The sequence below is a fragment of the Tilletiaria anomala genome, assembly GCF_000711695.1.
Source record: "Tilletiaria anomala UBC 951 chromosome Unknown K437scaffold_5, whole genome shotgun sequence".
In the NCBI taxonomy this organism is placed as follows: Eukaryota; Fungi; Basidiomycota; class Exobasidiomycetes; order Georgefischeriales; family Tilletiariaceae; genus Tilletiaria; species Tilletiaria anomala.
Window position 1 is genome coordinate 273,680 of NW_013547017.1, and position 18,645 is coordinate 292,324.

Sequence of the window (18,645 nt, forward strand, 5' to 3'; positions counted from 1 at the left end):
TTTTGGGGATCGAGGAAACTCGAGAATGGACAGAACAGGATTTTTATCTTTTTCTGCGCCACATCCAGCAAGGGTGATGTAGGTTATGAAGCAGCACGCTACACACTTATGTAAGGCATAGGTGGTGCCTGGATGTGCCAGGCTCAGGGACAGGCACAGCTGACTGGGCCCACTACGGTTTCCTGGACTGGTCGTGCACTCATGCCTTGGTGACTGCAGGTTAGTGAGCGGAAATGCGCGTGAATCCGCTCGGCTACCTTCTCTCTCGACCGTTGCGAGAGAATATTTGATAGAACCCCGGAGATGGACGGCTCTTTGCGGAACGCATGCAGAAGTGCAGTGCTGCACATTTCCACATCTCGTCTCATCTGGACCGTGTCTAGATTCTCGCTAAGATGATGCGAGGTCCCGATGACTCTGCTGGAGTCGGTGAAAGTTGGCATGCACCGTGGAGAACTGGAGACAACCTTGCAATGGACGATGTTGCGATGATGCCAGAGTCTACCGACTGGTGATTGTGTGCAACAATGAACGTGTTACGCAAACGAACAGTCTTTGATGAGCTCAGGCGTGTCCTGACTCCATGGCGTGTCTAGACGAGCCGCGAAAGGATACTGGCTCAACGCGATCTTCATCAAGCAAGTACAATCGTGATACGAACTGCAACAGTCCTGCAATCTGCTGCGTGTGCTGCATGTGTGAGTCTCGGGTTGAGCGGACAGATCACTCGTTGTGATCACACCGAGAGGCCCAAAATGCCTCTTTTGCAGAGCTGCGTCGAAACATATCGAACCCGGTTGGACTTGAACCCAGTGGTGGCATCGAGCCGTCAAACGTTCTGTCTGGCATGAAAGTCAGAAAGACTCTTCCTAAGTGTAGAGCCACGTTGGACACGTGTAAGCTCCCGTAACTTCACTGCATCAGGAGCTCATCTTAACCAATGCCTGAATATTAGAGGTGATCAAGTGACCGCAATTCTCGCAGTTTTTTCATTCAATTCATACCCTTTGTGCTTGCCCTGCCATTGTTCGCTGCCCCACCTCGCGTCCCGCCTTGCCCACGTCACCCACTTTTGGCCGCGTCGGTTGCGGCAAGCGAGCAAGCTGGAAAGCCTTGGGATAATAATAGTACAAATCGCGAAAGCCTTGCGTACCCACTCTGCAGCATGTGCATGCTCCTGCTCCACCCAGTTCCCAGGGCCCCCTTACCGGAGGATGCTGAGCAATTGATGATTGTGCCTCGTGATCAACGAGCTAGATCAAACGCCAAGGTGATCAAGGTACACTCACGAGGGGCACAGAGAGAAGGAAGGCCAGAAGATCGACGGGACCACTCTCCACTTTGCTGATAGAAGTGCATAGCACCGCTACATGGCTTTGGCAAGCTGTGGCTCCGACAGTTTGAAAGGTCTTCCGACAAGCATCCTTGCATTGAGGAGGAGAGTTCTCGAGTGGGAAGAAGGCCCCCGGCTGCGTGCAGAGAATACGGCAAGTTGCTTGGGCGCTTGGTTCTTGGCCATGTGACATGCCTTCCAAGGGCGTTCGCCACTGCCGCAGGAGTCCGATCACCAGGCGATGCATCGCTTTGGGCGGTACTGGCGCTGGGCAGATGTGTAGCATCTCGCAAGCATGAGGGGCTACGCATGAACGAGTTGCACAGTACGCGTTTCCCACGCATGTCTTGGCGCGAGGCTGGGAGGCGTCAGGACGTGGGAGATTGGGTAGGGGGGCATGTCAAGCACGACTCCTTTTGCTCTGCTAGCTTTTTGCCGGACAATCTCACGAGCTCATCGGCCTATGTAACCATGCTCATGTGGGAATTTCACGGGGCGAAGCCAAGGGAAGCGGATAGAAGGGTTCGGACAAAGTAGGGAGGGACTTAGGGCAGGACAAGGCGTTGAATCGAGCGTGACTGAAAATCACGGGCAAAGGCCTGCGGGGCGATTGTACTCGACATGCTGGTATCTTCCAAAAATCTTACAAGAGTTTTGTGCAGACGAAGAACTGAAGCGCAAGGCAACGCTAGATTAGGTGTTACAATGACAGTACATAGATCTTGGATACGACAAGCGGGTAGAACTAAATTGAGTGGAATGAGGCCAGTATAATTGACTTGGGTTTGGAACTGATAGATACGTTGCACCGGGCATAGATAGTGATTTGCGGGAGACTGCTGGTATTTACCTGCTGCATCCGCCACCAGGGCAGCCACCGAGGGGCTTGGCGTTAGCTGGAAGGGGAAGAAGCGGTGCGAAGAGGAACGCATCAGCCGGCCTGCTGGCGTGCACCGTGGACTGCACCACGTCGAAGCCGTTTACTCACACCTGACCTCGACCGGCTGCGCAGAAACTGCAACAGCCATAAGGAAGGCGGCGACAACGGCGAAAGAGAACTTCATGTTGAAGATGGATAGGAGATTGGGGATGAGTAGATTTGTGGGGAGATTGGCAGAAAGGTGGGATCTGTGCGGGATGTAAAAGATGTGTCCTTGAGATGGGGACACATGGGTTTATATGTGGGTGACCTTGGGTGTATTGTTGCCGTCATCGGCGACGTATATATTTGGCTCACACTGCTGCTGTGCTCAACCATTTCGCAGTGACGAGTGGCTTGGCTGATGGCGAATACACCTTTGGTTGGACGTGCGGTTGCACTGAGCTCTCATCCAACAACATCCTTCAAGCCACTCAGACGGCCGCACCCTGCTGGGAGGTGCATCACGTTAGTCGACAGCCAGCACGGAAAAGCGTTCCGCAGACGAGGTAAAAATGGGTTCGTCAACAGTTGAAGGGCACTAGCCCACTTCCCAAGGCTCGATATGCATACATATGTACGTGTATACATATTATCATTGATCAATCGATCACTTGTATGCAGGTACCGCAGGGGAGTACTCATGTGCCTGCCCTGGGAGAGGTCAGTAAGAGCACGACAAGAGTCTGTTGCCTATGTGGGAGTAGGACAGTGAAGGAGTGGCCTGCTGGCTTGGTATGGCTTGGGCTTTGTACATATGTCCGAACGCAAGAAGCAGGCCGATTTGGCAGTGCAAGGCTACGTGAAACCCGCCTGCAATGTCTCGGGTTCTGGATTAGCGCAGGCACAGGCCAGGGTACTGAGCACGTTGACAGGCCAGAGGGTGGCAGGGGCAGAGCACTAGGGTAGATAGGTTGACCCCCGCAGGCGACCTGCCCAGACTCAATACAGCAGCGATCTGGCACCGGCATCACATTTGGAGACCAAGGTTGTCGCCCGCACTGGCAGACCAGCGACATTCCCGATTGCCAGTGTATGCAGTGGAGTCGTGTCCCCTTGACTTCATTCCTTTCGGAGATGAAAGGCGATTCCTCCGTAATGCATAGCTCATCGGGGAGCGGTGTAAGGGTCAAGAGTAGGCAAGTCTTTTGTAATAGTGTAGGTGGTGGCACCGCCTGGAACAACGCGTTGAAGGGATTAGGCGCGATACAGACCACGAATGTTTGCTCACACCCACACCAATCTCTGCCATAAGCCATCGTCCGCGGCTCCAATTTGACAGATCTTTGGCGTTTTTGCTGGCGCCTGTGATAGAGTTGGCCGGAGTTAGAAGAGTATCGACAATGGCTCCAGTATTCTGATTGTAAACATTTCAATAAGTTCAAGTGCGAAATGTAAACTTATCTGCCATCTATAAATGATAATCTATCTCGGCTTTCGAAGAGAAAGCTCCAGTCGCGACGCTCGTCCGGTGGCCGCAATGCACGAACCGCCCACTACCGCAATGAATCGACGACCCTTCGACGCTTAACTCTGTTGTCTGTTTGACATCTTGATGTCGCAGGGGACAATGTTCTAACAAAGGAATTTCATGGCTTCCTGAGCCTGGCGCGGTGGAAGAACAAATCAATTGAAACTCGGAAGACTCCCTGCTTCACGCGCTTCTCTTCGGGGGCCTTGGATAGATATTGCATGATGATGTTGCCCCTTGAGAGGTTGCCACTGTCATATTATTAGATTTTAATGCTTCATGTCATCGATACATTAACGAATATTATGTAATATATTGTATCTATATTTTACTATATAATAAATAACATCTATATTTATATAATTATAATATATTGTACCTATTTGTTCACGTAAAATAAATTGTATTTATACCTGCATCTGCACTTATATCTGTATGAAGATGGCCAATGGTCTACGGCGAACGACAGACTTTTGATACAAAGTGTTCATGCTGGAAGATTGGATGAACAGAACGAAGGGTGAATGCGGCAAGGTGAAATTTGAATTTGCAAGAATTTTAAATGAGAATGAGAGTGTCTGGATTCTGAGCTAATGAGAGCGTTTCAACATCGTGTTCGCAACAAGTCGGAAGCTCTGAAATTCTTAACTTCTAAAATCCGGGGAGTCAGAAGCCCTTGGAAGCCTTAGTTGCTCTCGCCCTGGGTTTGTTGCGCGTCAGACACAGGCCATACACACTTTAACATAATGATACACCTAGCGTACTAACCTGTGCAAATTGAAATGGCACATGCGTATTGATCGATTGCAATGACACATGGACGAGGGCTTTCTACCAGTGCATTCCACAATGAACAGAAAAAGATTATGGTCCTCATCCAGCTTTTTTGCGTAAACTTTTGATACTTCGTAGCATTTATTACGCACATGTGCTCACGGGTTCCATGCCTGTTGCCTTTGTGGTCCTGTATATGCCGCCAGAGGACCTCGTATATATTATATGACTGCGGACGTAGAAATAGCAGCTCCCAGGTACCAGCTCTATACTATCTGAGCGCTAAGCAGTGAACAGATCTGAAGCCCATGCGCTGAAGCGCTGTCGATTGGCGAAGCGGGCTAAGGCCGAGCCGCTATAGCATGTAGAGATTATTTCGGGCATTCCGTGACCTCTACATGTTATAGCGGCTCGGCCTTAGCCCCTTGTGCCATGGTACTCATCATCTATGCTTAATGCTCAAACCTCAATATACCTAATATTCGATAGCCAGATGAAGACCTCCCTGCGAGCTTATCTGAATCATACCCAAGGCTTCCAAGGTCGATTGTTCATGATTGATTATTGGTTGACAGACCAGGCCAGGCGCCTGTCGCTCACCCGCTCTACATATCCCAGGAGCTCGGTACTCGGTACCCGGGCCTCGTGCCTCGGGCATCACGCTGGATACAACAATCATCAAGGCTTGGAAGGGCTCGCAGGGCCTCGCTCGATGAATGCGTGTATGCGAATCGGCATCCCATTTCAGAGTACAACCGTGAGTGTCATGGCTGGTTACCAAAGGAGGCGTTCGTAGCGTTTGGCCCAGAATAGGCTCCTTCATCAACCTAGCTATTTGAATGCGACGTTTCGGAATGATAGCGGTGCGTTGCTAGAAGGCATGGGCGCGCGCCGCATTCCACCAATGCGCCGGTGCTTGATGGGGGCAACGAGGTCAGGAGCCGTGAGCATACGTCGCAAGCGACAATGAACCTTTAATCAAAGCACCCTGCGTGTTCAATCCGCCAATTCTTCGTTGAACGTTCGGCCGATAAGCATCCTTCTGATCTCCTGCGTACCAGCGCCGACGGTATAGAGCCTTGCGTCTCGCAACATGCGCGCGACTGGGTACTCTGATAAAGAAAGCCGCAGGGGGATGCAACATTGTTGAACGGTGAGTCCGTTGAACGCTCGAATGTGCTGACAATGTTAGGCACTCACCATTTATATAACCATTACCTCCCAGACATTGCATTGCATCCATGGTCACCTCGACTGCACGGTCTGATGAGTAGAGAATGGCACCAGCGCAGTCCTGTCGAAACAATGAAAGGCGATCAGAATCTCTTCTTCATGGCTCACAGAACGCAAAAGGAAAAAAATGGAGAACATACCCTCCTGCTGATAGCGCCATTATCACACGCGCGGCCGACTGCGTAAACGTAGGAACGAGATGCGCCGAGCTTGGTGTACATATCTGCAACGACGCATTGTCAGCAGCCCGTCAGTGCACGCTGCATGGGACGGTACCCTCAAGCACGCTGTGACCTCACCCGCAATTTTCGCTTGCATCAGCTGGAACTCGCCGACGCGTTGCCCGAATTGCTTGCGCTGATGCACGTAATCAGTAGCATAATCAAATGCAGCTTGCATGAGCCTGAGAAATACGAAGCAAGGGCGCGAAGGCGTGAGTGGCTGGCGATGTCTCATGGTTGACTGAAATATGCGCACCCCAAAGGCCCACCCGAGAGGACCAGACGCTCGAGGTCGAGCCCAGACATGAGCACTGCGGCTCCTCGATCGACCTTTCCAAGCACGTTCTCCTCTGGTACCTCTACGTTCTCAAAGACCAGTTCGCAGGTATCGGAGCCTCGCATGCCGACCTTGTCCAATTTTTGATGGGTTGTAAAACCTGGAGAGTCGCGCTCAACAATGAATGCTGTAATCCCCTTGGACCCTTTCTCTGGTGAAGTTTTCGCGTACTGCCGGGGAGTGAAGTGTCAGCATAACTGTTCCTTGGATGTCAAATATATCTTCGTCCAAAGGCGAGACTTACAATGACATACGTCGACGCGATCGGTCCGTTTGTGATCCTGACATCGTGAAATCATGCCGCACCTATCAGCATCATTCCTTGTTTCGCGCTGAGCATGTTTGACTAACCAGAATTTGCCACCGTTGAGGATGTAGCGGTCGCCCTTCTTGGCAGCGGTCGTCCTCATACTAACAACGTCGCTACCGCTCCCTGGCTCGCTCATTGCAAGAGCGCCAACCTTTTTTCCCGAGAGGAGATCTGGAAGATACTTTTCCTTTTGCTGTTTGGTGCCATGCCTGTTGATCTGGTTGACGCAAAGATTCGAATGCGCACCGTAAGAAAGAGCAACGGATCCTGAAGCGCGCGAAATTTCTGTAATAGCGACAAATACGGTCAGCTTCGACCATTGATCAATCAGGTACGTGGCTCGTCGATATGATACACGCTACGCACCTTCCATCACAATCGTGTGATCCAAATAACCCTTGCCCAGACCGCCAAATTCTTCGGGCACGGTGATGCCAAGCAGACCCATTTCTCCAAATTTAGTCCAGAGGTCCATGGGGCTCTGGTTCTCACGGTCGATCTCTTGCGCTCTGGGCTCAATTTCTGCCTTTGAAAACTGAGCAACTGCATCGCGAAGTTCTGCCTGGTCTTGTGTCAGCCCCGCAACGTCGGCGTTGTAGAAGGTGAGCGTACGCGCTTGCTGACAGTGAAAGAGCGAGCGGCTACAGCTGCGAGCAGAGGAAGTGCGCCTGACGGCGCCGGCAAACAACCTGCGCATCATTTTGGCTTTTCGATGTTGCAGAAGCAGACGACCGCTGAGATACTGGTTGACAAGAACAGCATGAACAAAAACAAGTGTATGCAGGGTACTAAGGACATTTGAGAGTTACTTGATGACGATCCACCCCAATAGGGCGGGTTTATGAGCGAAACGGGCATTTCGGTAATTCGCGCTTTCCGGCGTTCCGGCGAGATCAACGCCCAAACACTGACGAGATGCCGGATCCACAAACCACAGTGCTGACTGCTGGCACTAGGGAGACCTGTCCATCACTGTAGGTGAGTCGATACGCTGCGGCGCTCTTGACCTTAGGCCCATCACATCCGCATCGCAATGATCCTCCAAAGAGCGACAGTCTGAACTCGTACCCATTGTAGGCAGCAGTCACACAGTCAGATTCTACAATGTCTTTCTGCTTCCATTCCGGATGATGCAAACGAAGCTTTCGGGCTGTACATGTCGAAGTCTTTGCTGTCACACTAGAGTACAACTGGAAGGGTGCATCATGTGGCTCGCATTTGTGGTCGCGCGCATGCGGGGCCGCTTACATGGGCGCCAGGTGTGGGGAATGTAAAGTGTGAGGACCGTGCAGCCGAAGTCGTATGACCATTCACGCGTCGTCCTCGAGGCGGAGGTAACGTCGACCAGTCGCATATCGCTGACGCGTAACACGTGCTCGAGACGCAGGTATTTCTCTGCGCTCGAGCTTGCCCTGATCGGCGTGGGCATCCGCAAAGGCATCAATCTCTCCTGAACTGCAGGAAAAGGCTGAATCAAGGCTTAGCCCCCGATGTCGCATTGACATTGGCGGCTGGATGTGCCTGCGACCTCGCCTCGTGGCCCACGAGAATGTACGTTCGTGGTTGGTTCATGGGGTCACCCCGCGACCATGCTGAATCCCATGTTTTGCCGATTCAACCTCGCCTTGCGATGCAGTGCCCTGTCCTGAAGTTGCACTTTCTCGCTCCAACTTGATTCGCGCTTGCGCTTCATCTACTTTTGTTCGCAGATAGTGGATTACGTTTTGCGGGCTTTCAGCGTGGAATACTGCAGTGCCTGCCACGATAACGTTGGCACCTGAGAGAGACAGAGGCATGAAGGAGGATTAGCCACTGCGATGCGCACAAAGGCTACACCAAGACCTACCTGCATCGGCACACGTGTCGATTGTCTTTGGCCCTACACCTCCATCAACCTCTATGTCTAGATCCGGAAAGCGCGCACGCAGCTCTGTGACCTTCGGCATACATTCTGCGATGAATTTTTGCCCTCCCGCACCTGGTGCAGGTCGACGAAGTCAGTTCATGTTCGCAAGCAAGAGAGTAAGCAAGCAAGATCATTGCACATACCAGGCCATACTGTCATGACGAGAATCATGTCAAGCGCATTCCCGAGCTCGTTCGAAATTTCACTGGAAGGAGTGCCAGGATTGATTGCTACTGCAGCTCGCATGCCTGTCGCCTTGATTTGTCGGACCACATCCATCGGGTCATCTGTCGTGATTCCGCGAGAAGAATTTTGTCACCACTTATCCGATCGAAGTCACAGTCTCTCCCAATCTCACCTGTTGCTTCAAGGTGGAATGTATATGACTTGCCCCCCGCTGCTGCGATGTCTTTCACCCACTACAAGGGTCCATCCGTTAGCCAAAGCCGTGGCGCGAGGTTCCAGCGACTTACCTTCGCAGGGTCAGAAACCATCATGTGGCAATCCATGAAGATATTCGGCACTGCTTTCGATATCGATGATAGAATGGGTGCACCAAGCACAATATTCGGTACGAAATGCCTGAAATGATGCAAACAGATCAGTACAATGCCAACGGGCCTGGGCTCGATAGATCACGCATGCCTACCCGTCCATCACATCTGCAAGCGATAGAGGTCAGTTAGTTCTATCGACTACAGTAACCGAACGTACGACAATGGACATACCCATGTGCAACCAGTCAGCACCCATGTCCATCATTCGCTGGCATTCATGATTCAGGTTCCCCATGTCGGCCGCGAGGACGGATGGGGCGATCTTTGATGACGGCATGCTGGCAGCTTTTCTGTGGAAGTTCAAGCTGCCTGGTTCGTGGAGTCTAGGGCACGAAGAAGAAGGGAAGGTGTCTCTTGCACAAATGAGGGTGTAGTTGGGTGGAGTTGACAGCATTGAGAAAGCGACAGTAGAACTTATATCTACAATTACCTGCTCTAGCGAGAAGCGAGGCAACTTGTAATTCAAATCACTGGGTGATAGGCCAAGCCGACGTCGAGGGCCACTGTATGCTTGTGCCGAGTTATTGTTCTATGATGAGCTATGTAAATCTGTGAATTGACACACCCTGTTCCGCTCTGCCCGGCTGTGCACTGTGCTGTGTCTCATACGCCAATCAGGCTTCTGGGTGCGGACTTTTGCCAAAGCGCTCTTCGGCGGGGAGGGGGGGGTCTTCACGAGTGACGAGAGCACAACCTCTTCGTACTCTCCCAACTCCTTGTTTGCCACATGGTTCGGCTCTTGATTGTTCGCTCGTGTGTATGGGACTATCCAACGTGCTCCAGTAGACAGCCCAGCCTGGCCGTGTATTCCTCAACAAAAGCACCGCGAAATCGCTTCGCCTATTACAAGGTACCCTGAAAGAGCAGGAAAGATGACTGAATCACCACCGAGATCGCGCATGCGCGCTTACTCGAACAGCTCATCAAATCCCTCGCTTTCCCCCTCCCGTGAGAGGCCCGACGGCCCGGCTTCTATGACTCCCCAAGATAGGGAGAGGCAGCTCGCAGAAGAGCTGAGAAGGTGAGACTGCAGTACTAGTTTAGCTGCACCCTTATTTCGGACTTCTTCCTGACTATATGCCACATCTTTCCCTTTCAGGCGGGCCGTGGCGTCCAAAGCACACGAGCGAGGCAGACCAAGGGATCAGGATGACCATTTGCCGCGAGTTTCTCGATCTCGATCTCGATCTCGTACGCGCAGCATAGACAGCCGCAGGATGTACTCACCGGGTAGCAGGCGCAGCATTGCCGATGGCGATGATGATCATCTTCGAGACTCAGAGCGGCGCCGCAGACGCAGGCAAGGGTACGAAGACAATTACGAAAGGCGGAGACCATCCAGTAGAAGGGATGCAGAACGACACTCGCGCTCCTCGCGCGATGGTTCGCCTCGGAACAGCGAACGCGAACGCTACGACTCTCGCGGATCTCGCGACGACAGGCGGCACTACGATGAAAAAAGCTTCTACGACCGTGATCGCGGTCGTGACCGCCACTACGACCGTCATGAGCGGGGATTTGACAGAGGCTACGATCGTCGCCCTCCGCCTCGCCCACGTTCGCCGTCTCCCCGCCCAGAGCCGGATCATGCTGACTATGAAGAACGCTCTGTGTTCTGCTCTCAGCTGGCTGCCAGACTCACGCAAAGGGACCTTGGCGAGTTTTTCGAAGAGAAGCTGGGTGAGGGAAGTGTCGTTGATGTCAGAATCGTCATGGATAAGGTGACAAGGCGAAGCAAAGGGTACGTTTTTGATCTCACCACTGCCTATATGCGTACTAAACCACGCATCCATGCTATCCTCGCTCTCGTCACAGAGTCGGGTACGTCGAACTTGCCGATCGCCAACTTCTTCCCAGAGCTCTTGGCTTGTCTGGCGAGAATCTTTTTGGCATTCCTATCCTCATTCAGTTGACAGATGCTGCTCGCAATCGGAGTCAAAATACCGACATGCAATACCGGCCAAACTTGGTCAACGCTGTCGAAACTGCTGTCGGCGCTGCCGCTGGCGCTACCTCGTACAATCCTCTCAATCTCTCGAGCACAGCAAGAGCTGTAAATGCCAACACAGCCGCCAGACTGTACGTTGGGAGCCTGCATTTTGATCTGACCAGTGAAAACGTGAAAGAGGTCTTTGAGCCCTTTGGCGAGATCGAGTACGTTGACTTGCACCGCGAGCCAGGTTCAGGAAAGAGCAAAGGCTTTTGCTTCGTCCAGTGAGTCTCCGCGGTCATCCATGCCTGCAACCCACGTGCAAGTGTTGACCAAGGTCTATGAATAAGGTACAAAGAGCCAGCTGCTGCCGAGCAAGCTTTGGCGCATATGGATGGCATCGAGCTTTACGGAAGGGCTGTGAGTTGCTCGCAGACAAACGCCAGAACAAGGGCTGATTTTATTACTGCTTCATGCCATGATATCTCTTTCATGCGATGCAGATCAAGGTCGGGCACGTCAATGCTCGCGGTAATGGCGCACGTGCGGGGACAGACTCAGGCGCAGCAGCATCCACAGGCGCCAACCAGACTGCACTCGGAGGGCCCCCCGACGGAGGCCAACAGCCGACTGCCCTGTCCGCTTTCGATGAAGGCGGTGGAGGCGGCTTGAACCCGATGACTCGTGCTGCTCTAATGGAAAAGCTGATGCGCACCGAATCTGCACCCGCCAGCCGGACGCCTCCAGCAGAACAGTGAGTGTGACGCAAGCTCAAGTACATCGCGAGCCGTGTTGACGACCAGTCCTTCTGTGACAGGCAACGGCCTACGAACATTCCACAGGCAACCAGCAAGACGGTCTTGCTCCAAAATATGTTCGATCCTGCAGAGTGCGTAAAATTTTCGTGAAGTTCGAATCCCTATGTGCTTTGTTGCTTACTGTGTACCTCTTCCGCTCGCAGGGAGGTTGAGCGCGACTGGGACACGGATCTAGCAAATGACGTGAAGGAAGAATGCGAGGCCAAGTATGGCGGCGTCGAGCGGATCCACGTCGAGCGTGAAAGCGCTGGTGACATTTATGTCAAGTTCGTTGACGTCTCTGTCGCTGCCAAGGCCATACAGGGCCTTAATGGGCGCTTCTTTGGCGGAAGAAGCATCAAGGCTCATTAGTGAGTCATTCCTCATCCGATACATGGCGCCAGCAAACGACCAGCGCTGATGCTGGCCTTCTGCCTCTTTCTGCTTCGCAGCATTGCCGAAGCCATATTCAATGCCAAGCTTGGGTGAAGTGCCGTCCCTTGCCTCATAAGCGAAAAGTCGCGTCGGATTTTGCGCGTTTGGTGCCTATCATGACAGCTCTTTGCTGCTCAGTTACAGACTCTACCTCGCAAGCCGCGCAACATTTTTTTGTATCGCTTTCAGCTTTCCGTCCGCATTTTGCAGATTCTGCTCGATCAACGTGGACACATAACAGAAAGCACAAATCTTTGGTTGGTGCACTGGATCACGAGCCCGAAGACCCTGGCATGGGCTCTCCCCGCTCATGCTCTTTTGACCCATCCGTTTGTTTGCGCCTTCACTTCTTGCAGCGCTTGCAGACGGTAAGTGTTTCGCGTTTCCCGCACTTGTACTTCTTAAAAGGCCGAATGCAATGACATTCAGAGAATCGAATTATACAAAATCGGCCCTATCTGTCGTTTCTGTAATAGTCTCCATCATATCGGCGAGATGATAACGCACGCCCAATCGGCGACCTAGAGCGAGATCGATGCTGATGTCTGAGTTCTCGCGCTCTGTGATCCTCGTAATATGACTGCCCAGCGTGCGTGTCACGCTCAGATAACCGTCCATCGGCCCGCTCCTTCATACGTCTGCGATCCGAATAGCCTGCATGCTTGTCAAGAGTGCCCCGCGAGCGAGACTCGTGATCGCGTGGTCTCGATTCCCTGCGTTCCTGTCGCTCTGCTTTTCGCATCCGCTTCAGGTCGCGCTCTTCTTTACGACGGCGCTTTTCTTCCCTGCGCCGTGCCTTCTCTTCTGAGTCCTTGGATGAGCCAGCTCTTCGTTGCGTAGCAAAGTATGCCGCCATTGGGTCCTGCAGATCCGCATCGTCATCGTTTGGCGACGCATCTGCCTCGTCTTCGATCAGCTGAGGGGCGGCATTCATAGACTGCTCTTCTCGCTCCTCCATCTCCCCATCCTCTCCCCGGACCTTCGGCTGCTTGTACGAGCGAACATGGTCAACGCGCAGCGTTCTCTCTAAAACCTTGGCACCGTTCAGGTTGTCAACAGCGAGTACAGTCGAGCGTTGGTCCTCATACATGAGAAAGCCGAATCCCCGCTTCTTGCCCGTATCTTTCTCACGCGGAAGGTTGATATCCAGAATTTCACCGTACTGAGAGAAGATGGTAATGACGTCGCCTTCGGTCAGTTCCAGAGGAAGCCCGCCTACGAACACGTACGCGGAATCTGTGGGGAGATCATGAGCCATTGCCGTTAGCTTGAAGGACCTTCTTGGGCCGTGTGACATGTGCGTACGTGCCTTTGTATTCATCATGCCAGCTTCCAGCGCCACCAGAGACTGCAAGCTCTAGCTCCCTCTGATTTATGCGATTGATTTCGTGTACGTTGCTGCCAAAGCAAGAGGAGTAATGTCGGTGTCCCCACCTTGCAACGTATGACACCGCATGCACTCACTTCATGACGGAGTTGGGCAACAGGCAGCCCGATGCGCCGGCGGGCTTCTGCAGGTCTTCAGGCGAGCTGTTTCCTGTTTTCTTGGGCCATGAGAGTGTTGACCGTGGCAAGTTACGTATGGTATGGAGCTGCAGCCTGGAGGCAGTGTACCTACCTCATTGAGGAAAGTTGCATCACCGAGAACGGGAAAAGCTGAGACTCGTTTCGAGTCTGAAGACTTTCGCAGGCGTTGTTGTGTGGGCGATGTGTCCGTCACATTCACTGCGCGAGCAGGGGAGCTCCACAACTTTCGAGGTCATTCGCTCCTCTCCCCTATGAGGTCCTATCGCTTTCAATTTCAGGATATTATTTACACCCTGGTTACAGGAGGTTCGCTGCTCGCAGGAAAGAATTGAATAGTTGCCAGACTCTCAATGCTCTGAAGGCCAGGTGGAAGAGCAACTCTGCCTGTCAGCCTCCACGGAGCCGAGGCGCTAACCTGTTGGGTTGCGTTCGGACGCAGATAGAAGTTGGTCGCGAAGCAAGATGGACTCGACAACAGGCTACCTCGACGACCTGCCTGCGTACCAAGGATCAAGCATTATGCACGCACTGCAAGCACAGTCGTTAGCAGGCAGCGGCCGTGAAGGTAGTCGAGGGTATCGGGATGCACTTCCCGGACCGTCAAACAGGCGCCCTGGGCAGGCCACGCGCAATGAAAGCCCTCAGACCCACAACATCAGCGATGAAGGCAATGACGATGACGACTACACGGACAGCAGCAGCATTTCAAGCTACGATAGCGAAGAGGCCGCGCGGTTAGCACAGCAGGAGTGGGACGAGACGGTGCGGCAGTTTCAGACGATCGTGCAGATCATGGTCCTACCGTATATTGGAAAATACTTTGGGCGAAAATGGGGCTATTGGGGTACGTTACCTTACAAGGTGCTACATGCATGCGCTCTCAAAGTTCTTTGAAATTCGTGCTCATGCGCCATGCGATCCCTTGCAGTATTCGCACGATGGAAACTGCACGGCTTGGCGCCATCGTTCTTTGGCCTCGATTGGATGCTCACGGAGAACTCGTTCATCTCCTCGATCGGTACTGCCTTCTTCCAGCGATAGCCCACGCTCAGATGGGCATGCATTCGCACACCCCAAGCACACATTCACATGAATCGTCGAGAAGCAGCCTACTTCATGTCCAGGTCTCCGAGTATGCCCATGCCCATGCACAGGTGCCAATGTATCATACCCCCGACATGCATGAGACTGCCAGCGCTCACTTTGTACACGCTCGTCATGTATGTTGCTTGCGGTGACACTGCGATACATTAAAAATGTTGTTCGTCGTCTGCGATTTGCCGGTGACCTGACGTGGTACATGCATGAATATGTTATGCCCTTCTGTTCGGTTCTGTTGTTCTGTTGTTCATTTCAGTTCTGTTGTTCTGTTGTTCATTTCAGTTCTGACCCGATCATCGTCGCCGATACGTCATCCCAATGCCAAGAGAAAGTCGTGGTCGTTAACGGTGTTGTGATGCGAAAAGTAAAAAGGACCCCTTCCCTTCCAGTATCTGTGAACTGTCGAATACCATCTCAATGCGTGCACACAGTGCTGTTTAAGCGTGCTGTTGCTGCTGCGAAGAGCCAGAGCTGTTGACGCTGGAGGCCAAGACGAGCGTCAGCGCGGTGGTCCTGGCGAGCGTCAGTGCCATGGCCGGTTCGCCGACGACTTTGCACGTTTCTGAGTTAAGCTGGCGCTCCTTGGTGCTGCTCGCCGCTGCTGCGGCCAGAGCCGACCTGGTCGCATCCTCGGCTCCGACGCCGACGCCGAGCGTGCCGCCGAGCGTGCCGTTGACGAGCAAGAAGCGCAGCTCCTCGCGGTGCGTCATGGCAGGTGCCTTGCGGCCGCGGCCGACGATGACGACGGTGGGTTGCTCCGCTTCGACGGCGAGGACGAGGTCGCGCAGGACGCGTGGGGTTCTGATTTCGCGCACAGCAAAGCGCTCACTGAAGCTCGCGCTGAGCTCCTGTGCCTTGGTGATCGCCAGGTCGTCGGCGAGCGTCGCTTCCATGGGCGTCTGGCCAAAGTTGCTAGGGTACATGGTATCCTGCACGATGCTATTGTGGTTGTTGTTGCCAGCAGCGCCTTGCACGTGGTGTAGCGACTGCGCGTGGTGCAACGTAGGCGGGATGCTCGGCACGGCCAGGTCGCCACCATTGGCGTTGCTGCTGCCGCTGGCCTCGCCGTCGCCACTGCCAGGCTCGGTGCGCCTGAAGCGTAGGACGGTGACGTGCAGATCCGGGTTGGACGCGCAGAGGCGCAGTGATAGCGCGAGCGCCGCGCGGTCGTCTGGGCCGCCAAAGAAGCCGACGAGAAGGTTGTTGTGCTGTGCTGCCGCCGCCCCCGCCGTCGCCAAGGCGCTGTTCGCGGGCCGCGTGAGCAGGACGCCAACGTCGCACGCGGCGGTCTGGAAGACCTTTCGCACGAAGTTAGCCTGGTGCGGCGAGCGCCTGTCGCTGGCGCTCGCGCTATCGCCGCTGCCTGGAGCCGCAGCACTGGCAACGCGGCCAAAGATGTTCTCGAAGGGGTTCGAGACTTGTTGCTGCTGCTCACCGGCGGCAGGCCGGCCAGACGGCGCGACGGTCCAAGGCACGACAACGAGGTTGGAGTGCACGTTGCACGCGCGCGCAACAACTGTCGCGCTGTACTCGTCTGTCGGCACGACGGCGATGCTGGAGCGCACGGGGAGGCGGTTGAGGTGGCCGAAGGTGCGGAAGACGTTGAGGATCGGGTCGGCGCGCATCGTGTCGTCCGATTCGGACAGCTTCATCACCGCTGACGTGCGGTCTGTCAGCTCGATCAGACGCAGCGCATCGATGCTAATGTCTGCCTGCGGCTGCTCACTGCCGCTGGCGTCTGGCATCGCAGCGTGGTGCGGCGCATCCGAACGGAGGACAGGCGTGGCGGAGCTGACGGCAGCATCTTTTGTGGCCCCGTCCTTCTCGGCACCAGCTGCTTCTCCCGCCTCCCTGCTTGTGTCAATGTCCACATCCGCGTCAGCGTCCTTGCTCGACTCGGCGGCGGACGACGTCGCCGAGGAGGGCACCACGGCGGCGGCGGCGGTGTTCTGTCTGCGCAGTGGTGCCTCGGACGGCTTGATAAGCTGGACGAGCGTCATGAGCCCCGGGAGGTGGTCGAACTTGTCGAGGACGACGAGGAGGCGCTTGTTGCTGCAGAGTGCAGCGCTGCCCTCGTCATCTTCGTCCTCCTCTTGATCGGCGCCGTCGCGCACGCCCTTGTCCGCTGCTGCTCCTGCTCCGGCGGAGGCGGACTTGCTGGCGGCGGCACCGGCGGACGGAGCGTCATGGAGGTAAGTGCGCAGGCGCTCGGGGTATGCGAGGAGCGTGAGCGGCGTCGTGGCGACAGTGGAGACGAGGGCCATGACGACGAACATGCTAAAGGTGCGCGTGTCGAGGATGCCGGCGGAGAGGCCAATGTTGAGCACAATGAGCTCGACGAGGCCCTTGCACGACATGAGCGTGCCGACGGCGAGGGACTCGCGGACGCCGAGGCCGCACCAGCGCGCAGCCGCAGCGCAGGCGCCAAACTTGGAGGTAAAGGCGATGGCGATAATGGCGATGAGGTAACCCCAAACGGTTCCGTTGTCCAGGCTGGCGAGGTTCGTCTTGAGACCGGAGAGGGCAAAGTAGATGGGCAGGAAGAGCACCGCGACGAGGTCTTCGATCTTCTCAAACATGGCGACTGCAAAGCCGCCGTCGTGGGGGATCATGAGGCCGACGAGGAAGGAGCCAAAGATGGGGTGCACGCCAATGACGTCGGTGAGCCAGGCGCTGGCGAAGACGAGTAGGAGGGTGACCGTCATCATCACCTGGTTTGGGCCGTTTTCAAAGGCGCCGATGCGGCGCGCAAACCAGATGAACGCGGGCTTAATCAGCAGGAACAGGACGAGCGCCCAGGCGACGGTGGTCAGCAGGACCCAAAGCGCGGTGAGGCCGCTGGAGGCATTAACGAGGGCGACGGTGAGCGCGAGAAGGATCCAGCCGACGACGTCATTGCTGACGCCGGCGGCGAGTACGATAACACCGACCTTGGTCTGAGTCAGGCGCGTCTCAGTGAGGATGCGCGCAAGAACGGGAAAAGCGGTGATGGCCATGGCGACGCCAGTGAAGAGGATAAAGTGGCCGAGGCTGACCGTGTCGTGGTGGATGAGGTCACGGTAGATCCCGACCGAGACGGCTGCGCCGAGGCCAAATGGGAAGATCATGCCGACGACACCAATGCTGACTGCCTCCTTGTAGCATTTTTTGACCGCGCGCAGGTCTACCTCCACGCCGACGAGGAAGAGGAAGAGGACAAGGCCGAGGGTGGAGACGAGGTTGAGAAAGGGGAGTGACTGCTGGGGGAAGATGTGCTGGCTAAAGCCGGGGATGCGCCCAAACACGGTTGGGCCGAGGAGAATCCCGCCTAAGACCTCTGCAATGACGCGCGGCTGGCGCACGTACGCGAGACCCCATCCGAGCAGGCGGGTGAAGACGATGCTTGATCAACGCAACACAGTGTCAGACCAGAGAAAGCACGCTTTGAAGCGAGGTAGCAGCAGCAGCGGCTCACATGATAACAGCCTGGATGATGAACAGTCGTAGAGGGTTCGAGGTCTCGAACGCCGTTGGGTCGATGCCGGAGATGATGCTGTCCGAGTGCGCGCCACCGCTGGTACTGTTGCCTTGCGCGGCGCGTGCAGCGAGGAGCATGGCGCTAGCGGTATCGGCTGCGAGCTCGCGCGGCATGGCAAGGTAGCGTGGGCCGTCGAACATGATGGCTTTTGGGCTGGGCTGGGCGCGAGATACAAACGGGACGCGACACGACGCGTGCTCGCTGGCTAGTTTGCTCGACGAGGAAGACGCTGGTTGCTGTTGTTTATACACTTATATACCAATCCATACATGTGTTG

At 54.7% G+C, this 18,645-nt stretch overlaps 8 protein-coding genes across 8 annotated transcripts; 4 read left to right on the forward strand and 4 right to left on the reverse strand.

Annotated features, from left to right (window-relative positions):
- Positions 1-1,165: 1,165 nt before the first annotated feature.
- Positions 1,166-3,161, forward strand: K437DRAFT_292669 (uncharacterized protein; the record flags this gene model as incomplete). Its single annotated transcript, XM_013390382.1, has 7 exons — positions 1,166-1,279; positions 1,352-1,866; positions 2,203-2,426; positions 2,599-2,720; positions 2,784-2,829; positions 2,877-2,915; positions 2,965-3,161. The coding sequence occupies 7 exons, from the start codon at positions 1,166-1,168 to the stop codon at positions 3,159-3,161; spliced, it is 1,257 nt and encodes a 418-aa protein (XP_013245836.1).
- Positions 3,162-4,530: 1,369 nt separating this feature from the next.
- Positions 4,531-4,809, forward strand: K437DRAFT_253648 (uncharacterized protein; the record flags this gene model as incomplete). Its single annotated transcript, XM_013390383.1, has 2 exons — positions 4,531-4,560; positions 4,605-4,809. Coding segments are annotated over 2 exons (152 nt in total), but the record flags the coding sequence as incomplete, so codon positions are not given.
- Positions 4,810-5,057: 248 nt separating this feature from the next.
- Positions 5,058-7,383, reverse strand: K437DRAFT_253649 (putative isovaleryl-CoA dehydrogenase). Its single transcript, XM_013390384.1, has 8 exons — positions 6,965-7,383; positions 6,640-6,883; positions 6,533-6,569; positions 6,208-6,458; positions 6,030-6,133; positions 5,871-5,953; positions 5,698-5,791; positions 5,058-5,609 (listed from the first exon to the last, which is right to left on the reverse strand). The coding sequence occupies exons 1-8, from the start codon at positions 7,296-7,298 to the stop codon at positions 5,494-5,496; spliced, it is 1,263 nt and encodes a 420-aa protein (XP_013245838.1). The 5' UTR covers positions 7,299-7,383; the 3' UTR covers positions 5,058-5,493.
- A 783-nt stretch (positions 7,384-8,166) lies between these two features.
- Positions 8,167-9,338, reverse strand: K437DRAFT_266195 (uncharacterized protein; the record flags this gene model as incomplete). Its single annotated transcript, XM_013390385.1, has 7 exons — positions 8,167-8,375; positions 8,445-8,576; positions 8,648-8,791; positions 8,863-8,923; positions 8,978-9,086; positions 9,154-9,166; positions 9,233-9,338. The coding sequence occupies 7 exons, from the start codon at positions 9,336-9,338 to the stop codon at positions 8,167-8,169; spliced, it is 774 nt and encodes a 257-aa protein (XP_013245839.1).
- A 583-nt stretch (positions 9,339-9,921) lies between these two features.
- On the forward strand, positions 9,922-12,668 carry K437DRAFT_253652 (splicing factor, CC1-like protein). The gene is made up of 8 exons (XM_013390386.1): positions 9,922-10,082; positions 10,161-10,802; positions 10,877-11,275; positions 11,342-11,411; positions 11,495-11,745; positions 11,809-11,880; positions 11,953-12,159; positions 12,241-12,668. Exons 1-8 carry the CDS (start codon positions 9,934-9,936, stop codon positions 12,275-12,277), a joined length of 1,827 nt encoding a protein of 608 aa, XP_013245840.1. The 5' UTR covers positions 9,922-9,933; the 3' UTR covers positions 12,278-12,668.
- On the reverse strand, positions 12,639-13,842 carry K437DRAFT_253653 (RNA-binding domain-containing protein). Its single transcript, XM_013390387.1, has 3 exons — positions 13,688-13,842; positions 13,533-13,621; positions 12,639-13,459 (listed from the first exon to the last, which is right to left on the reverse strand). The coding sequence occupies exons 1-3, from the start codon at positions 13,690-13,692 to the stop codon at positions 12,678-12,680; spliced, it is 876 nt and encodes a 291-aa protein (XP_013245841.1). The 5' UTR covers positions 13,693-13,842; the 3' UTR covers positions 12,639-12,677.
- A 370-nt stretch (positions 13,843-14,212) lies between these two features.
- On the forward strand, positions 14,213-14,791 carry K437DRAFT_260979 (uncharacterized protein; the record flags this gene model as incomplete). Its single annotated transcript, XM_013390388.1, has 2 exons — positions 14,213-14,594; positions 14,679-14,791. 2 exons carry the CDS (start codon positions 14,213-14,215, stop codon positions 14,789-14,791), a joined length of 495 nt encoding a protein of 164 aa, XP_013245842.1.
- Positions 14,792-15,002: 211 nt separating this feature from the next.
- Positions 15,003-18,584, reverse strand: K437DRAFT_253655 (uncharacterized protein). The gene is made up of 2 exons (XM_013390389.1): positions 18,306-18,584; positions 15,003-18,232 (listed from the first exon to the last, which is right to left on the reverse strand). Exons 1-2 carry the CDS (start codon positions 18,506-18,508, stop codon positions 15,289-15,291), a joined length of 3,147 nt encoding a protein of 1,048 aa, XP_013245843.1. The 5' UTR covers positions 18,509-18,584; the 3' UTR covers positions 15,003-15,288.
- Positions 18,585-18,645: the final 61 nt, after the last annotated feature.

Bases quoted from the DNA above. Each gene is read 5' to 3' on its own strand.
- K437DRAFT_253655 (XM_013390389.1), bottom strand. From the start codon at position 18,508: ATGTTCGACGGCCCACGCTACCTTGCCATGCCGCGCGAGCTCGCAGCC. The intron at 18,233-18,305 runs GTGAGCCGCTGC...GCGTTGATCAAG, and splicing joins ATCATCCAGGCTGTTATCAT to CATCGTCTTCACCCGCCTGC.
- K437DRAFT_253649 (XM_013390384.1), bottom strand. From the start codon at position 7,298: ATGATGCGCAGGTTGTTTGCCGGCGCCGTCAGGCGCACTTCCTCTGCT. The intron at 6,570-6,639 runs GTTAGTCAAACA...TCACGATGTCAG, and splicing joins CTCAACGGTGGCAAATTCTG to GATCACAAACGGACCGATCG. The intron at 6,134-6,207 runs GTGCGCATATTT...CGTATTTCTCAG, and splicing joins CTCTCGGGTGGGCCTTTGGG to GCTCATGCAAGCTGCATTTG.
- K437DRAFT_253653 (XM_013390387.1), bottom strand. The intron at 13,460-13,532 runs GCACGTACGCAC...ATCTCCCCACAG, and splicing joins CTGGCATGATGAATACAAAG to ATTCCGCGTACGTGTTCGTA.
- K437DRAFT_253652 (XM_013390386.1), top strand. From the start codon at position 9,934: ATGACTGAATCACCACCGAGATCGCGCATGCGCGCTTACTCGAACAGC. The intron at 10,083-10,160 runs GTGAGACTGCAG...TTTCCCTTTCAG, and splicing joins CTCGCAGAAGAGCTGAGAAG to GCGGGCCGTGGCGTCCAAAG. The intron at 12,160-12,240 runs GTGAGTCATTCC...TCTGCTTCGCAG, and splicing joins AGAAGCATCAAGGCTCATTA to CATTGCCGAAGCCATATTCA.